The sequence below is a fragment of the Amphibalanus amphitrite genome, unplaced genomic scaffold, assembly GCF_019059575.1.
Source record: "Amphibalanus amphitrite isolate SeventyFive unplaced genomic scaffold, NRLGWU_Aamphi_draft 000779F_arrow, whole genome shotgun sequence".
Lineage (NCBI taxonomy): Eukaryota > Metazoa > Arthropoda > Thecostraca > Balanomorpha > Balanidae > Amphibalanus > Amphibalanus amphitrite.
The window spans coordinates 1-18,195 of NW_024882273.1; the positions used below are offsets into that span (position 1 = coordinate 1).

The 18,195-nt window shown below is 47.6% G+C and overlaps 1 protein-coding gene across 1 annotated transcript; it reads left to right on the forward strand.

The window, feature by feature from the left end:
- Window positions 1-14,754: 14,754 nt before the first annotated feature.
- Window positions 14,755-16,308, forward strand: LOC122366029 (zinc finger MYM-type protein 1-like). Its single transcript, XM_043337788.1, has one exon. It carries the CDS (start codon window positions 14,755-14,757, stop codon window positions 16,306-16,308), a length of 1,554 nt encoding a protein of 517 aa, XP_043193723.1.
- The last annotated feature ends 1,887 nt before the right edge of the window (window positions 16,309-18,195 follow it).

Genomic DNA, 18,195 nt, shown 5'->3' on the forward strand with positions numbered 1-18,195 from the left:
CTTCAGAATAATATATTTTTGGCCATTCACTCGCACATCTTATAATTAAACGCTTACAAATTGCGAGTTTTACGTGAAACAGGCACGCTTACCTTTACAACATCATAATATATTGATAACGTAGACTTATGGCTAAAAGTCCTTAATATATTGAAAGAGCACTCTTTTCTGATCAATATCCACCCAAAATATTTTCAAAAAGTCATCAAGGGCTCTTAGAAACAGAGCAATCATTGTACCGTTTTCGACGCATTTTTACCGGTTGAGCGGCGGCCGGGCTTGAACGCGGCCAGGGCGCGGTAATATTACCGTGTGCCTTATATTCGTCTAATACTCGACGCTCTTTCGCTGACAGCGCGGCCGAGTGGAAAAGATGCCTGTCTCATAATCCGAAGGCAGATGGTTCGCGGCTGGTCAGCTACGAAGTTTTTCGCCCGAATTCGTCCCTAGGTAGCATTCGGCCAGCCGGCAACCGCCGAGAGGGATGCGAATGTTACATTTTAACGAGCTGGCGTACCGTTAGGGATCGACTCAGATCGACTATATCTATATTATGAATTATAAGTCGTCCGTGCGTTCTCCATCCGTGTGTCATGCCTTATGTGTCTTATTGCGTCGGAACGGCGGCACGTAGCGACGTGAAATTTGGCATGCCGAATCTGTGGGCGTGGGCGGCCTTTGTATTAAAATTTGGGGGTGATCGGCCCAGGGGTGCGCCGTCGGCACGTGCAAAAGGGTGCTCCCATAGGCTTAACACGTGGCCGGCGAAAACCGCCAACGGGCGAAAACCGGGCCTGCAGCGCTCCTTTCCCGAGCTTATATCTCGGTAACCGTAAGTCGCAGCGACATGCGGTTTTTACTGATGGATACAGAAGAGATGGGCCTATCGTATGCAAGAAGTTTTTTTCTTAGGTATGTACCAAGTGCAAAGAAATAGCCTCTAATCTCGAGAAAACGGGCATTTTTTACACATTTCAGGAAAAACGTTGGCATTTGAAAACGATGCACTCGAATGACACGGGTGCATTTCACGGACTAAAAAGGATCTGGCCTCTTCAGAATATATATATTTTTGGCCATTCACTCGCACATCTTTATAATTAAACGCTTACAAATTGCGAGTTTTACGTGAAACAGGCACGCTTACCTTTACAACATCATAATATATTGATAACGTAGACTTATGGCTAAAAGTCCTTAATATATTGAAAGAGCACTCTTTTCTGATCAATATCCACCCAAAATATTTTCAAAAAGTCATCAAGGGCTCTTAGAAACAGAGCAATCATTGTACCGTTTTCGACGCATTTTTACCGGTTGAGCGGCGGCCGGGCTTGAACGCGGCCAGGGCGCGGTAATATTACCGTGTGCCTTATATTCGTCTAATACTCGACGCTCTTTCGCTGACAGCGCGGCCGAGTGGAAAAGATGCCTGTCTCATAATCCGAAGGCAGATGGTTCGCGGCTGGTCAGCTACGAAGTTTTTCGCCCGAATTCGTCCCTAGGTAGCATTCGGCCAGCCGGCAACCGCCGAGAGGGATGCGAATGTTACATTTTAACGAGCTGGCGTACCGTTAGGGATCGACTCAGATCGACTATATTATGAATTATAAGTCGTCCGTGCGTTCTCCATCCGTGTGTCATGCCTTATGTGTCTTATTGCGTCGGAACGGCGGCACGTAGCGACGTGAAATTTGGCATGCCGAATCTGTGGGCGTGGGCGGCCTTTGTATTAAAATTTGGGGGTGATCGGCCCAGGGGTGCGCCGTCGGCACGTGCAAAAGGGTGCTCCCATAGGCTTAACACGTGGCCGGCGAAAACCGCCAACGGGCGAAAACCGGGCCTGCAGCGCTCCTTTCCCGAGCTTATATCTCGGTAACCGTAAGTCGCAGCGACATGCGGTTTTTACTGATGGATACAGAAGAGATGGGCCTATCGTATGCAAGAAGTTTTTTTCTTAGGTATGTACCAAGTGCAAAGAAATAGCCTCTAATCTCGAGAAAACGGGCATTTTTTACACATTTCAGGAAAAACGTTGGCATTTGAAAACGATGCACTCGAATGACACGGGGTGCATTTCACGGACTAAAAGAGGATCTGGCCTCTTCAGAATATTATATTTTTGGCCATTCACTCGCACATCTTTATAATTAAACGCTTACAAATTGCGAGTTTTACGTGAAACAGGCACGCTTACCTTTACAACATCATAATATTTGATAACGTAGACTTATGGCTAAAAGTCCTTAATATTTGAAAGAGCACTCTTTTCTGATCAATATCCACCCAAAATATTTTCAAAAAGTCATCAAGGGCTCTTAGAAACAGAGCAATCATTGTACCGTTTTCGACGCATTTTTACCGGTTGAGCGGCGGCCGGGCTTGAACGCGGCCAGGGCGCGGTAATATTACCGTGTGCCTTATATTCGTCTAATACTCGACGCTCTTTCGCTGACAGCGCGGCCGAGTGGATAAGATGCCTGTCTCATAATCCGAAGGCGGATGGTTCGCGGCTGGTCAGCTACGAAGTTTTTCGCCCGAATTCGTCCCTAGGTAGCATTCGGCCAGCCGGCAACCGCCGAGAGGGATGCGAATGTTACATTTTAACGAGCTGGCGTACCGTTAGGGATCGACTCAGCAACAAAGCATTCTTACTCTCAGATCAATATACTGAAAGCTGGCCATCTAGGGTATGAGTATTAAATAGTGTATGGGCAGAGTAGGTATGGGCAGGGTAAGGACGGGTAGGATAGGGTAGAAGTTGTGTATGGGCCGGGTAGGGTATGGGCAGGGTAGGGTATGGGCAGGGTAGGGTATGGGCAGGGTAGGGTATGGGCAGGGTTAGAGTATGGGCAGGGCAGGGTATGGGCAGGGCAGAGTATGGTTAGGTGATGGGTAGGATAGGATAGAAGTTGGGCATGGGCAGGGCAGGGTATGGGCAGGTAGGGTATGGGCAGGTAGGGTATGGCTAGGGACCCAAATAATACCAATAAAACGATTTTTAACCCAGCATAATGCATCCGTAAAACCAATTTAATCAAAACATAAAGTTATAGCGCAAAACATGCCATCTAGTCCCCCTATATTATAAATTTGAAGTTGTCGGTCACAGCCGAAACCTGTCATCGCTATTTGCGTGTCTAGCGCCGGAACGGTGCAGCGCAGCGGCATGAAATTTTGAGGGCGTATTTTTTAGGTGAATCGAACCATCGTATCAAAGTTTGGTTGCCATCCGCCGACGGGGACGTCGTCGGCAGCGTCTTAAAAAAGACGATCGCCATTGGTTTAACATTACGAGCGGAAAACGGCCGCCGTCCGAAAAAACGGTTCGACTCTTTTGCGTATATCTCGGGAACGGAGGGTCCCAGCGACACGGGGTTACCACCGATCGATAGAGCGGAAACAGACCTGGCGTATGCAACACATAGTTTCGTAAAACAATCACCACACGCAAAGAAATGGCCTATAAACTTGAAAAATGGGCCGTTTTTTATACTTTTCAGGAAATGCATTGGCATTTGAAAACGGTGCATTTGATCGACACGGGATGCAGTTCACGGACTACAATAGGATCGGACCTTTTCAGAAAACATAGATTTTCGGCCATTCACTCACGCATCTTTATAATTAAGCGCTTACAATTTGCAAGTTTTACGTTTACACGGTATGATCATCTTTACACCGTCATAATGTACTGATAACATAGACCTATGGCTATAAATCTACCATTGACTGAAAGAGCATTTTTTTCTGATTACTACACACCCAAAATATTTTCAAAAAGTCAACAAGGGCTCTAACAGCGCAATGATTGTACCGTTTTTGACGCACGTTTTCCGTCGTAGCGGCGGCGGGCATTGAACGCGGCGGCGATGAAGGGAATATCACCGTGTGCTTTCAATACGCGTAATACTTGCCGCTCGTCAACTGGCCGCGTGGCCGAGTGGATTGGGTGTCCGGCTGGAAATCCGGAGGCGGGGAGTTCGCGACCGGCCAGTTTCGAACTTTTTCGCTCGCCTTTGTCCAAAGGTAGCATCCGGCCGGCCGGCATTTGCTAAGAGGGCCCGGTGTGCTATACATAGATTCACGAGGTGGCGGAACGTGACGTTATACTATTTAACGTTAGACGTATTTTCCGACAAATTCCGATCGATGGCTTATCGCCGACATGCCTTTGAACTTTTGACAATGGTCAGCACAGCAAGGCCGCAATCCACCTCTCGCCTAGGGGAATTCGAAAACAGTTAACATAAACGCTCGACAGCAAATAACATAACTTTGAAACAGCGATAACTTAGATGTCATTAGGCCGAATCCTCTGAAACTTGGATTGTCGGTAGGCAGGGCACTCACTACTCACCAGGCGATGCATGGTCATTACGAGCGAGCGAGCGCAGCGAGCGAGCGAGTTCATACTGAATTAAGGGAAAATCCTGAGTATGAGCGGCCGGCCGTGGGGACGCTCTTCAAAAGCTAATATCTTAGGAACGGGACATCCGATTGACTAGCGGTCTTCTTTACTGAATGTCACTTGGACGTAAAAGTTTTGTGGTGTGATGGCCACCATGCGTTCTTGCGAACCACCGCACGTGGCGCGTGGTAAAGTTGGACATTTTTTAGGAACCCCCAAAATTGCAACCTCAATAAGGGCACAACGGTTGGGCCGATTGATTTGAAACTCGGTACACAGTTAGGTTTCCATCAGATAATTCATCTGCATGTGTTAAAGTTGGGGTGCTACAGCACGTGCACACGTGCAGGGGGCGCTCCCAGATCTCGAGAACGGCTGGGCCGATTGCGCTCAAATTTGGTACACGGTTGGGGACCAGTTATTAGGGTGCCGTGCAAAAGTCAGTTTGAACTTTGGACCCCGCTTGCACGTGCGCACGTGCAGAATGCCGCTTCCGGATCTCAGGAACGGCTGGGCCGATTTCGTTCAAATTTGGCACACCGCTAGCGACCGGTTAGAAGGGTGCTTTGCACCAGCCCGTTGGAAGTACCCTCTCGCCCTTGCGCACGTGCAGGGCTCACTATCTCGCTCGCTCGTTCTTCGCCCAAAAGGCGTTTTACTGGTGTGTTACAGATGTGGTGGACCGACTGCACGTGTACACGTGAGGTGACAGGGTCCGCTTCTCCATCTAAGAAACGGCTGGGTCGATGTCGCTCAAATTTTGCACACTGTTGGGAACCATTTAGACAGGTGGCTAGCGCAAGTAATCTGGAGTTTCAACTAGCGTGTACGCACGTGTAGGGACCGCTTTTATATCTCAAGAACTAATAAGCCGATTGCACTCAAATTTGGAACACCGCTTCGGTGTGAAAAGAGTATGGGTAGGGTATGGGATAGTATATGTAAGGTATGATAGAGTAGGGTAGGGTAGGGTAGGGTAGGGTGGGGTGGGGTTGGGTAGGTAGGGTAGGTAGGGTAGGGTAGGTAGGGCTGGGGTTAAGTAGTGGCAGGGGTTGGGGCAGGGGTAGGGTAGGCTAGGGTAGGGTAGGGTTGAGGTTAAGTAGTGGCAGGGGTTGGGGCAGGGGTAAAGTAGCGGCAGTGTAGGGGTAGTGTAGGAAGGGGGTTGTGTAGGGTTAGTGTAGGGGTAGAGCTGGGTTGAGTAGTGTAGGGGTAGGGGTAGGGGGAGTGGTAGGTTAGTGCAGTAGTAGGGTAGTGTAGGGATATCACAGGCGTAGGGTTGTATTTTACTGACCTATCTACTGCGTAGGGACGACCGAATTTTCTTAAAACATACATACGTTAGTCACAAACACGTATGCGTAAGTCGCAAACCTGTATTCTAGTCTATATTATGAATTATAACATGTCCGTGCGTAATCCGTCATGCCTTATGTGTCTTATTGCGTCGGAACGGCGGCACGTAGCGACGTGAAATTTGGCATGCCGAATTGATGGGTTGAGGCGACCTTTGTATTAAAATTTGAAGGTGATCGGCCCAGGGGTGCGCCGTCGGCACGTGCAAAAGGGTGCTCCCATAGGCTTAACACGTGGCCGGCGAAAACCGCCAACGGGCGAAAACCGGGCCTGCAGCGCTCCTTTCCCGAGCTTATATCTCGGTAACCGTAAGTCGCAGCGACATGCGGTTTTTACTGATGGATACAGAAGAGATGGGCCTATCGTATGCAATAAGTTTTTTTCTTAGGTATGTACCACGTGCAAAGAAATAGCCTCTAATCTCGAGAAAACGGGCATTTTTTACATATTTCAGGAAAAACGTTGGCATTTGAAAACGATGCACTCGAATGACACGGGGTGCATTTCACGGACTAAAAGAGGATCTGGCCTCTTCAGAATATATATTTTTGGCCATTCACTCGCACATCTTTAATTAAACGCTTACAAATTGCGAGTTTTACGTGAAACAGGCACGCTTACCTTTACAACATCATAATATATTGATAACGTAGACTTATGGCTAAAAGTCCTTAATATATTGAAAGAGCACTCTTTTCTGATCAATATCCACCCAAAGTATTTTCAAAAAGTCATCAAGGGCTCTTAGAAACAGAGCAATCATTGTACCGTTTTCGACGCATTTTTACCGGTTGAGCGGCGGCCGGGCTTGAACGCGGCCAGGGCGCGGTAATATTACCGTGTGCTTTATATTCGTCTAATACTCGCCCCTCTGCCGCTGACAGCGCGGCCGAGTGGATAAGATACCTGTCTCATAATCCGAAGGCGGATGGTTCGCGGCTGGACAGCTTCGAAGTTTTTCGCCCGAATTCGTCCCTAGGTAGCATTCGGCCAGCCGGCAACCGCCGAGAGGGATGCGAATGTTACATTTTAACGTGCTGGCGTACCGTTAGGGATCGACTCAGCAACAAAGCATTCTTACTCTCATCAATATACTGAAAGCTGGCCATCTAGGGTATGAGTACTAAATAGTGTATGGGCAGAGTAGGTATGGGCAGGGTAAGGACGGGTAGGATAGGGTAGAAGTTGGGTATGGGCCGGGTAGGGTATGGGCAGGGTAGGGTATGGGCAGGGTAGGGTATGGGCAGGGTAGGTATGGGCAGGGTTAGAGTATGGGCAGGGCAGGGTATGGGCAGGGCAGAGTATGGTTAGGTGATGGGTAGGATAGGATAGAAGTTGGGCATGGGCAGGGTAGGGTATGGGCAGGTAGGGTATGGCTAGGGACCCAAATAATACCAATAAAACGATTTTTAACCCAGCATAATGCATCCGTAAAACCAATTTAATCAAAACATAAAGTTATAGCGCAAAACATGCCATCTAGTCTATATTATGAATTATAACATGTCCGTGCGTGCGTGCGTGCGTGCGTGCCTGCGACTGTCATGCCTTATGTGTCTTATTGCGCCTGAAAGGCGCCGCGTATCGACGTGAAATTTGGCATGCCGAATCGGTGGGTTGATGTGACCACTGTATTAAAATTTGGGACGGATTGGCCCAGGGGTGCGCCGTCAGCACGCGCTCGCGTGCGCCATAGGGTTAACACAGGAAACGGCCAAATCGGCGATCAGGTGAAAACCGCCGTGCAGTGCTCCCATCTTCAGCTTATATTTTGGTAACGGATTGGCGTAGCGATGTGGGGTTGCCACCGATGGATAGAGGAGAGATGGTTCTAGCGAATCGGTATAAGAAAAACGTATAGCACGCGTCACGTGCAAGACAGCACCCCCAGTTGTGAAAAAATGACCGATTTCGGGCATTGTAGAAAGAAAACCGATGCCGCTGGAAAACGGCTTGACGGAATGAAATCGGTGTTGTATCATTTTGCAGACAACTGTATGTGTAATCAGATAATAGCAAACAAAAACTGATGATCCGTACCATTTCCTTAATAATGAAAAATTAATTTCAAAATTTGATTCGCGCGGAGCGCGACGTCCTTTACAACATCAAAACGTATTGAAAACGCTGATCAATGGCTATGAAACCTACATATTCGGAAAGAGCATTCTTTTCTGACCAATATCCACCCAAAATATTATCGAAAAGTCAATAAACTTTTGTGAAAATGACTCAATCATACGACCGTGTTTTGTTAACGTTACAGGTATTTTTCGTCAAAATCCGATCGATGGCTTATGGTCGGCAGGTCATACAACTTTTGACAATAGCTATCAAAGCATGGGCTGCAATGCACCGCCCGCAAAGGGGAATTCCAAACACTGAAAATAAGCGCCTACCAGTAAACAGCACATTATTGTACTAGGAATAACTCAGCTACTACTGGGCCGATTGCGCTGAAACTTGGACTATGGGTGGAGGGGGCACTAGCCTGGCGATGTATGGTCATTGGTCATTTGTGACAGGTAGGGTGAATCGAATGCACGTGCGCACGTGAGGGGTCCACTTATACGTCTCAAGAACGGCTGGGCCGATTTCGCTCAAATTTTGTTTACTGTTGGGGACAATTTAGAAAGGTGGCTGGCACAATTCATCTGGAGTCTCAGCTAGCGCGTGCGCACGTGTAGTGGGCCAGTTTTATATCTCAAGAACGGCTGGGCCGATTGCGCTCAAATTTGGTACGTTACTTTAATCGAGTATGAGAAGGGTAACTATGTGTAGGTTATTAGTAAGGTAGGGTATGGGTAGGTTAGGGTAGGGTAGGGTGGGTTTGAGTTCGATAAAGGAAAATCATGAGAAAGGCTCTAACCAACCCGCAACCAGCACCAGCATAACATGCCGTTCAAACAAATATCCAACTCCGACAAAATAAGACAAATAAAAATCATAAGTTCCCATACCCAAACAAATGCCCCATCAAACGCATCTATCAAAACGCACAGTTATAGCGCAAACATGGCCATCTAGTCTATATTATGATTTATAACATGTCTGTACGTGCGTGCCTGCGACTGTCATGCCTTATGTGTCTTAATGCGCCTGAAAGGCGCCGCATATCGACGTGAAATTTTGTGGGCACAATCTTTGGGTTGAGGCGACCTCTGTATTAAAATCTAAGGTTGATCGGACCAGGGGTGCGTCTTCAGCACGTGCAAAAGGATGCTCTCATAGAGATAACACGCGGCCGGAGCAAAACGCGAACGGGCGAAAAATGGGCCGACATGTATCGCTTTCCGGGCTTAGATCTCGGCAACGGGTGGTCGTAGCGAAAAGCAGTTGCCACCAATGGATAGAGGGAGATGGAACTAGCGTATTGATATGGTTTCATAGTATAGCACGCGTCACGTGCAAGGTAAAACCCCCGGTTGTGAAAAAATGACCGATTTCATGCATTGTGGGAAGAAAACCGATGCCGCTGGAAAACGGCTTGACGGAATGCAATCGGTGTGGTGCCATTTTGCAGGCAGATGTACGTGTAATCAGAGGAAAGGAAATAAAAAGTGATGATTCGTACCATTTCCTTAATAATGAAAAATTAATTTTAAAATTTGATTCGCGCGGAGCGCGATGTCCTTTACAACATCAAAACGTATTGGAAACGCTGATCAATCGCTATGAAACCTACATATTCGGAAAGAGCATTCTTTTCTGATCAATATCCACCCAAAATATTATCGAAAAGTCAATAAACTTTTGTGAAAATGACTCAATCATACGACCATGTTTTGTTAACGTTACACGTATTTTTCGACAAAATCCGATCGATGGCTTATGGCCGTCAGGTCATTCCACTTTTCACAATAGCTATCAAAGCATGGGCTGCAATGCACCACCCGCCAAGGGGAATTCCAAACACTTGAAATAAGCGCTAAGCAGTAAACAGTACATTTTTGTACTAGGAATAACTCAGCAGCTACTGGGCCGATTGCGCTGAAACTTGGACTGTGGGTGGAGGGGGCACTCACCTGGTGATGTATGGTCATTTGTGACAGGTAGGGTGGATCGATTGCACGTGCGCACGTGAGGGGTCCACTTATACATCTCAAGAACGGCTGGGCCGATTTTGCTCAAATTTTGTACACTGTTGGGGACAATTTAGAAAGGTGGCTGGCACAAGTCATCTGGAGTCTCAGTTAGCGCGTGCGCACGTGCAGCGGTCCGCTTTTATATCTCAAGAACGGCTGGGCCGATTGCGCTCAAATTTGGTACGTTACTTTAATCGAGTATGAGAAGGGTAACTATGTGTTATTAGTAAGGTAGGGTATGGGTAGGTTAGGGTAGGGTAGGGTGGGTTTGAGTTCGATAAAGGCAGACCATGAGAAAGGCTCTAACAACCCGCAACCAGCACCAGCATAACATGCCGTTCAAACAAATATCCAACTCCGACAAAATAAGACAAATAAAATCATAAGTTCCCACATCCAAACTAATGCCCCATCAAACGTATCTATCAAAACGCACAGTTATAGCGCAAAATATGCCATCTAGTCTATATTATGAATTATAAGTCGTCCGTCCAATCTCCATCCATCCGTGTGTCATGCCTTATGTGTCTTATTGCGCCTGAAAGGCGCCGCGTATCGACGTGAAATTTTGTGGGCACAATCTGTGGCTTGAGGCGACCTTTGTATTAAAATTTGGGAGTCATCGGCCCAGGGGTGCGCCGTCAGCACGTGCAAAAGGGCGCTCCCATAGCGATAACACGGGGCTGGCTGACATGCCGATCGGACGAAAATTGGGCCTGCAGCGCTCCGTTCCCGAGCTTATTACTCGGCGAAACAAGGTCTCAGCGACACGGGGTTGCCACCAATGGATAGAGGAGAGATGGAACTACCGTATTGTAATGGTTTCATAGTACAGCACGCGCCACGTGCAAGACAGCACCCCCGGTTGTGAAAAAAATGACCGATTTCGTGCATTGTGACGGGAAAATGGATGCCGCTGGAAAACGGTTTGACGGAATGAAATCGGTGTGGTACCATTTTGCAGACAAATGTACGTGTAATGATAGCAAAACAAATAAAAAGTGATGATCCGTACCATTTCCTTAATAATGAAACATTAATTGGAAAATTTGATTCGCGCGGAGCGCGATGTCCTTTACAACATCAAAACGTATTGAAAACGCTGACCAATGGCTATGAAACCTACCTACATATTCGGAAAGAGCATTCTTTTCTGACCAATATCCACCCAAAATATTATCGAAAAGTCAATAAACTTTCGTGAAAATGACTCAAGCATGTGACCGTGTTTTGTTGACGTTACCGGTATTTTTCGACAAAATCCGATCGATGGCTTATGGCCGGCAAGTCATTCAACTTTTGACAATAGCTATCAAAGCATGGGCTGCAATACACCGCCCGCCAAGGGGAATTCCAAACACTGAAAATAAGCGCCTTCCAGTAAACAGCACATTTTTGTACTAGGAATAACTCAGCTACTACTGGGCCGATTGCGCTGAAACTTGGACTGTGGGTGGAGGGGGCACTCATCTGGCGATGCATGGTCATGTGTGACAGGTAGGGTGGATCGATTGCACGTGCGCACGTGAGGGGTCACTTATACATCTCAAGAACGGCTGGGCCGATTTCGCTCAAATTTTGTACACCGTTAGGAACAATTTAGAAGGGTGGCTGGCACAAGTCATCTAGAGTCTCAGTTAGCGCGTGCGCACGTGCAGCGGGCCGCTTTTATATCTCAAGAACGGCTGGGCCGATTGCGCTCAAATTTGGTACGTTACTTTAATCGAGTATGAGAAGGGTAACTATGTGTAGGTTATGAGTAAGATAGGGTATGGGTAGGTTAGGGTGGGGTAGGGTTGAGTTCGATTAAGGCAAACCATGAGAAAGGCTCTAACAACCCGCAATCAGCACCAGCATACCATGCCGTTCAAACAAATATCCAACCCCGACAAAATAGACAAATAAAAATCATAAGTTCCCACACCTAAACTAATGCCCCCTCAAACGCATCTATCAAAACGCACAGTTATAGCGCAAAATATGCCATCTAGTTAGCTACAAATGAAAGGTTGCCTTTTGTTCATGGGTACCTTTGGAAATAAGAGAGTGTTTGCACACCATGAATTTCTCAAACCCTTTAATTCTCCATCCCTGGCCCTTGGGTATTTAGTCTCAGTAGGTACCTATGGGCTCACGGACGTTATTTGTGGATGTAGGTCATGTGAATGTAGGATGAGGTAGGTAGCCACCACTCCCAACAAATTTCTTAGCAGTGATGCACCCATAAATTTTCTGAAGGGGATGGCCCAAACACCACTTTATCTAATCTGTGTTGTTGTGTTCTTCATCAATACCTGCCAATGGTCTACTCTACATATTCACTTTCGTTCCTTCCAATTATTTGTATATTGTGATATATTATAAGGGATTTGGATGGTTTTCCAAGTAGGTATGTAGGTACTTAGGTAATACGTAGATAGGTACCTACCTCAGGGATGGAGAATGGCTAATGTTTCTTAAATACCTACCTATTAATTACTATTAATTATTGTTTGGTCCAGCTCACCTGGGTTGAATTGCCTGCTTAGTCTTTGTCTTGCATTTCCTTAATCAATTTTGTTAATGTTGCATGGGTGCAATGTCAACATTGTCATTGCCTATTGTTTTGTAGCTGATAGCAATTAAAATGCCTACTCAAACTGTTTCTGCTACTTTCAGCTTCTAGCTTCAAGTCCAAATCCCATTCATTTATCACATGCTCCAATTCACATTCCACAGTCCTCTCCGGATCAAGGAGCCACATCCACTACTACACCTCGGTCTGCTTCACCAGCTCCTGTGCCTACATTGTCATCTGCTCCTGTGGAGGAGCCCACACCTGTGTCTCCATCCACCTCTTCTGCCAGTCTTTCTGACTATGGAAGCTCCTCAACATCTGCAAGTGCAGGTAGGAATGGAACTTTTTTGTTACTCTATAATTACTATCTACCTACTTTTTCTTACTTTGTCCCCCTCGTGGCCGAGTGGTCTAAAGCGCCGGAGTTCGACGCTGAAACCGGTGGTGAGAGCCCGTTTCAAGCCCCGGTGTGGGCGGTCGTCAGGAACAAGCTATGTTTAGTGCGGGCTCTGATCCCTGAAGTCACTGATCCCTGGCAGGCGCCCGCGGCGCCTGCCAGCCGCCGCGGGTAGGCTGGCAGGCGATGCACCACCTAGCGGGCTCTAGCTGCATTAGTAACATGTATATGTGGTGTGTGGTGTCGCTTCGATCGCCCGGGATTGGTGCTCCGCCAACACTCGGAGGCTGGTCTTCGCCTGGTGGAAGCCCCTGTTGGTGTCAGCATCAAGCGATAATCGAGATTATACATTTATTGACCAGGGTTGTGCTTGACGCAGATTTTACGGGCTGACTCAACTCTGACCTATGCTATAAATAATGCATGGGACCAATGCTACGGAGTCGGAGTCGGTAGTTTTGGCCGGCGTCGGAGTCAACAATTTTTCACCGACCGAAGTCTGAGCTGGAGTCGGAGTCGATTTTTTTTTTCAATCCGGAGTCGGAGTCGGAGTTGGAGTCGCCGAAATTTGGTCGACTCCGAAGCACTACATGGGTCTCAACTCTGACTCAACCCACCACTTTGATTTTATCGATTGACTCGGCTCTGACTTAACGTAAATCCCATATTTTCTAACCTGACTCAATTCATGGTCTCTGGCTCAACTCATTTCAGTCAGGATGAGCAAGAGTTAGTGAATTCTGTCTCATGACTTATCATACTTCACCTAATAGGTACGGCCAAAAGCTGTTGACGGGAGGAGGGGTGTGGTCGAATGTAGCTGTTCCCATGTAACGCAACAAAGAAAGGGGAAATCTTAACGTTTCAGCAAAACAAGTGACTAAACTTAGACTCGCGCAGTATCTAGTTGACTCAACTCTGGCTCAAATCAGCCTCCGAGCGCACCAATCCCAGGCGACCGAGGCGACACCACACACCACATACCTATACATGTTACTAATGCAGCTGGAGCCCGCTATGCGATAGGCGCACAGTGTGAGCAAAGTGGTTTTGCGACCCAAGTTAAAAGAACAAATTTTCTCTGTCTGACAGATCCAAGGCCGTATGACAGAGCAAAATTTTGTGAATTTTGGAGCCAACTCATTTAAAACGAACTTCTGTGATTTTTTGCCTTGGTGACACAAAGGAGCGTTCAATCACATACCAGGCATCAGCAGTTGGTTGATTGCTGCGTACTGCGTGTGTTTTGGAAGCTTTTGTTGTGAAAGTATGCAGCAGCAGACTAAAAATTGCCGTTTGTAATAGTGAAAGGTCCACAGAACAAAACTTCAAAGTTCCTAAAAACAGAGAAGCAGGTCACTTTTCTGACACGCGCACCGCCTGCCAACCTACCATCCGTGGCGCCATGCTGATGATGTTACGGGCCTGCACATGCTGTTCCTAACAACTCCGGCCAAAACTACTGACTCCGACTCCACAGGACTGCTAGGTAACAACCAAAAACTTTCTTTTAAACAGGGTCATATTCCCATCCTGCCCCACTGCGAAGGGCAACAAACAATATGAATATGTGATGATGTGATGGTGATTTTAAAAAGACTGTAACATTGTCAACTCAAAGCCGTTTAAACATAATTTGGGGCACAAATAAAAACCGGACCCAGATAGCCTATTGCCTCGCGCCACCAGGCATCATCCACATATTCTCTCCTAATTGCTTCATCCTTTATTTCCAGCTACATCCTGTGCTTCGGCATGCTGCTCCTCGGCCCATCCTCACCAGCCAACCGATACCGCTACTCTTGCAAAAACAGCGCGTGCTCAGGGAGATCGCAAGAGGGCATTTTGCACCGACTGGTATGCGCAGTATGGCTGGCTGAGTCTCTGTTCGGAATCCGGGAAGGTCTTCTGTCATGTGTGTCGCAGGCAGGACAAGGTGGGGAAGCTCACGATGAGTAAATGGAAGGAGCCTGCGTTCGTGAATGATGGGTTCAACAGCTGGAAGAAGGCACAGATGAGCTTCGCCAAACACGAAAAGTCGATGTGTCACCAAGAAGCATGCATGAAAGAACTGAATGAAAAACAGGAGGGCATCTCTGCGCTACTGTCGCAGCAGGCAAGCATGGAACAGGCTAAGCGAAGAACCTGCTTGAAGAAGGTTATCGAAACCCTGCTGTACCTACTGCGACAGAACATTTCGATCAGGGGAAAAGATGAAGCAGACGGCAATCTGTGTCAGCTGCTCAGCCTCAGAAAGAAGGATGTGCCAGAGCTTCAGCACTGGAAAGAGTATCTCTCTCCGACCATCCAGAATGAGCTGATTCGCGCTATCGGCACGACTCTGTTGCGTGATCTGCTGAAGGATATCCGGGAAGCCCGGTTCTTTGCCATTTTGGCGGATGAAACAACCGATGTGTCGTTGAAAGAGCAAGTCAGCCTATCTATTCGCTGGGTAGACGCTGATCTACAAGTTCACGAAGACCCGGTCGAACTGATTCACACTGAGGAGACCACTGGCGAAGTGCTCACGGCCATTTTGAAAGATGCACTGGTGCGTATGGAGCTGCCACTGAGTCAGTGCCGTGGACAGGCGTACGACGGCGCAGCGAATATGCAGGGCAAGTTGAAAGGAGTGGCGACAAGGATCAGCCAAGAGTGCCCAGCTGCCCTGCATGTGCATTGTCTCGCTCACTGCACAAACTTGGTGTTGCAAGAGGCTGTCAGGAAAAACAAGATGATTCGAAATGCACTTGACATCACGAACGAGCTCACATCCTTCGTCCGAAACTCTCCGAAGACGGCTGCGTTGCTCCGGCGCCTGGCACTGGGGACAGAGTCAGGGACTGGCTCTCTGCGTCCACTGTGCCCCACCCGCTGGACGTGTCGTACTGCATCGCTGAGAAGCGTACTGGAAAACTACGAGCTCATCATGCACACTCTGGAAGAGGTGAGCACCGAGTCGAGCGGAGAGCACGCTCGAAGGGCGGGAGGAATGCTGGCCCTCATGGGTCAGTTTGACACACTGATGGGCCTACGCATGGCCATCGAGGTGTTTTCCATCGCAGAAGACCTCTCGCGTGGCCTGCAGTCGGCGACAGCGACGGTGGGAGACACACAGAAGGCAGTGACACGTGTGTGTGAGCGATTTGACAGCATGCGGACAACGGTGTCGTTCGACAAGATGTACGAGAAGACCGAACGAGATGCAGAAGAGGTGGGTGTCGACGGGCCTCAGCTTCCTCGCAAGCGCAAGGTTCCCATGAAACTGGGCGGTGGTGATCAGCATCCAGACGCAACGGCAAAGGAGATGTACCGCCGCCAGTTCTTTGAAGTTCTTGACCTGCTGACAAACCAGCTAAAGGAGAGGTTCACTCAGCCGACCTTCGAAAAGGCTCGTGAGGTGGAGCGCGTGTTGGAAGTGCGGGGAGAGACGTCTCCGTTCCCGCCGTCGTCAGAGAGCTCTATGGCGACGATCTGGACCTGGCACGGCTGGAAGTGCAGCTGAAGATGCTTCCAGATGTGGTCGGGGGCGGCAGAAACTCGGTGCATGAGGTACTACAGGCGCTAGTGGATTCGAAACAGACCGGCGGTGCTGTGTTCCAGAGAATGATGAGTGAGGTGCTCACACTGGCTATACTCTACCTCACCGTCCCCGTCACTACGGCTACGGCAGAGCGCTGCTTTTCGTCACTCAGACGTATAAAGAGTTACATCCGTTCTACCATGGGGCAAGGCCGGCTGAATGCCGCCATGCTGTGCGCGACACACAGGCAGCGCGTGGATGAACTGAACGTCGACTTGATCGCAACTGAGTTCTTTGGTGCAAACGATCGGCGCCGGTCGTTCTTGGGACGCTAAGGCACAGGGCACAGACCAAGACTAGTAGAACGTAAGGTTAGGCTGAGGCAGATCATCTTTGGTGACAGCTCACCGCCTGAGAGTTAACAGACATGTGATGGGGGCTGCCACATCGCACAGACGACGACCGTAGAGTTGTGGCAGCGTCAGCACCTCGCTGATCATCCTTGTGAAGTGAGTAGTGGTGATCAACTTCCAGTTCTGTTACCGCCCCAGTCAAAGATGTGTGGTACCTGAAGTGCGTTCGCAGAGTTGCGCCAACCTCACTTAAACTTCAAGTTCTGTTAAATAAACTCTGGTTGAGATTCGTACTCCATGTATTTTCCTTCTTATCGACCGGATCAAGATCCAGTGCATAGTCACCGGATGGTCTGTATGTGGTACGCAGTTGTTGGGCGCGGCTGACGCTGTAAAACTCCGTAACATTTAGTGCAGCCGCGGGGACATCAGTGCTTTATCATAGGCTATAGTAAAATGACTCAATGTTTTTACGATAGTTTATAAAGGGACCACCTGGCAACCGCTGTTGTTCAAATCCAGTCATTTGCCCGTGTTATACGCGAAATCCGGCCTCCAAAATAGTGGGTCAAATACGCATATTTTTAGTTTTGGGTCCCATGACGTATCTGGCCCCCCCACTCTTGAAAACGTTCCTACGCCTATGATCACAAATAACTCATATTCTTGCCTCCCTACCAAATCCTTGTCAAAAAACAATGAAGGAAATAAATAACATCTTATTAAACTTTGTGTGGGGCTCGCAAAGAAATCCGATAAAAAGAGCACGCCTTTGTCAAACAGTAACCGAAAACGGTCTTGGAATGATAGACATTGAATCGTTTGTGAATTCACTGAAAATCAAGTGGATAAAAAGGCACATTGCTGGAAACAAAGCTACGTGGCATGCGCTTGTACCAAATAAAATAAATGACGATTTTATTTGGAATTACGGTGTCGTGGCACTGAAAAAAAAACTTGAATATATCTTAAATCCTTTCTGGAAGGATGTTATAAACGCATGGATATTTTTTTCTATGAGGTTCTGCTCAGAAGACAGTCTTCTTTGCTACGAAAATATTTTCAACTCAGACCTAACAAAATTTAAAAAGAAGAGGTATGCACGATGGGAAAGAAAGGGCGTTAAATTTATTGGGGATTTGTACGAAAATAATAGGCTGATGACATGGCACCAATTTAAAGAAAAGTTTAATATAAACTGTGTCCCATTAGAGTACCAAGGACTCTTGCATAGTTTGCCTGCCCTCTTGAAAAAACAACAGTCACCAGGATGGTACATGCAACCAGCGCTTCCAGCACGTGTTCAGTGCCTATTAACTAATAAAACATTTACGAGATATTTCACAAAAATTGCTGGAAGTGACACCAGAGCACACGAAGACATCGCGAGAATAGAAAGGAAATGGATTTCTGATGTTGGCAATTTTGAAAAGCTATCAGTTTATAATATCGAAAAAGGTGTAAACGCGAGCAAATATAGGTATATCATTCCATTTTAAACTGAATACGCGTATCC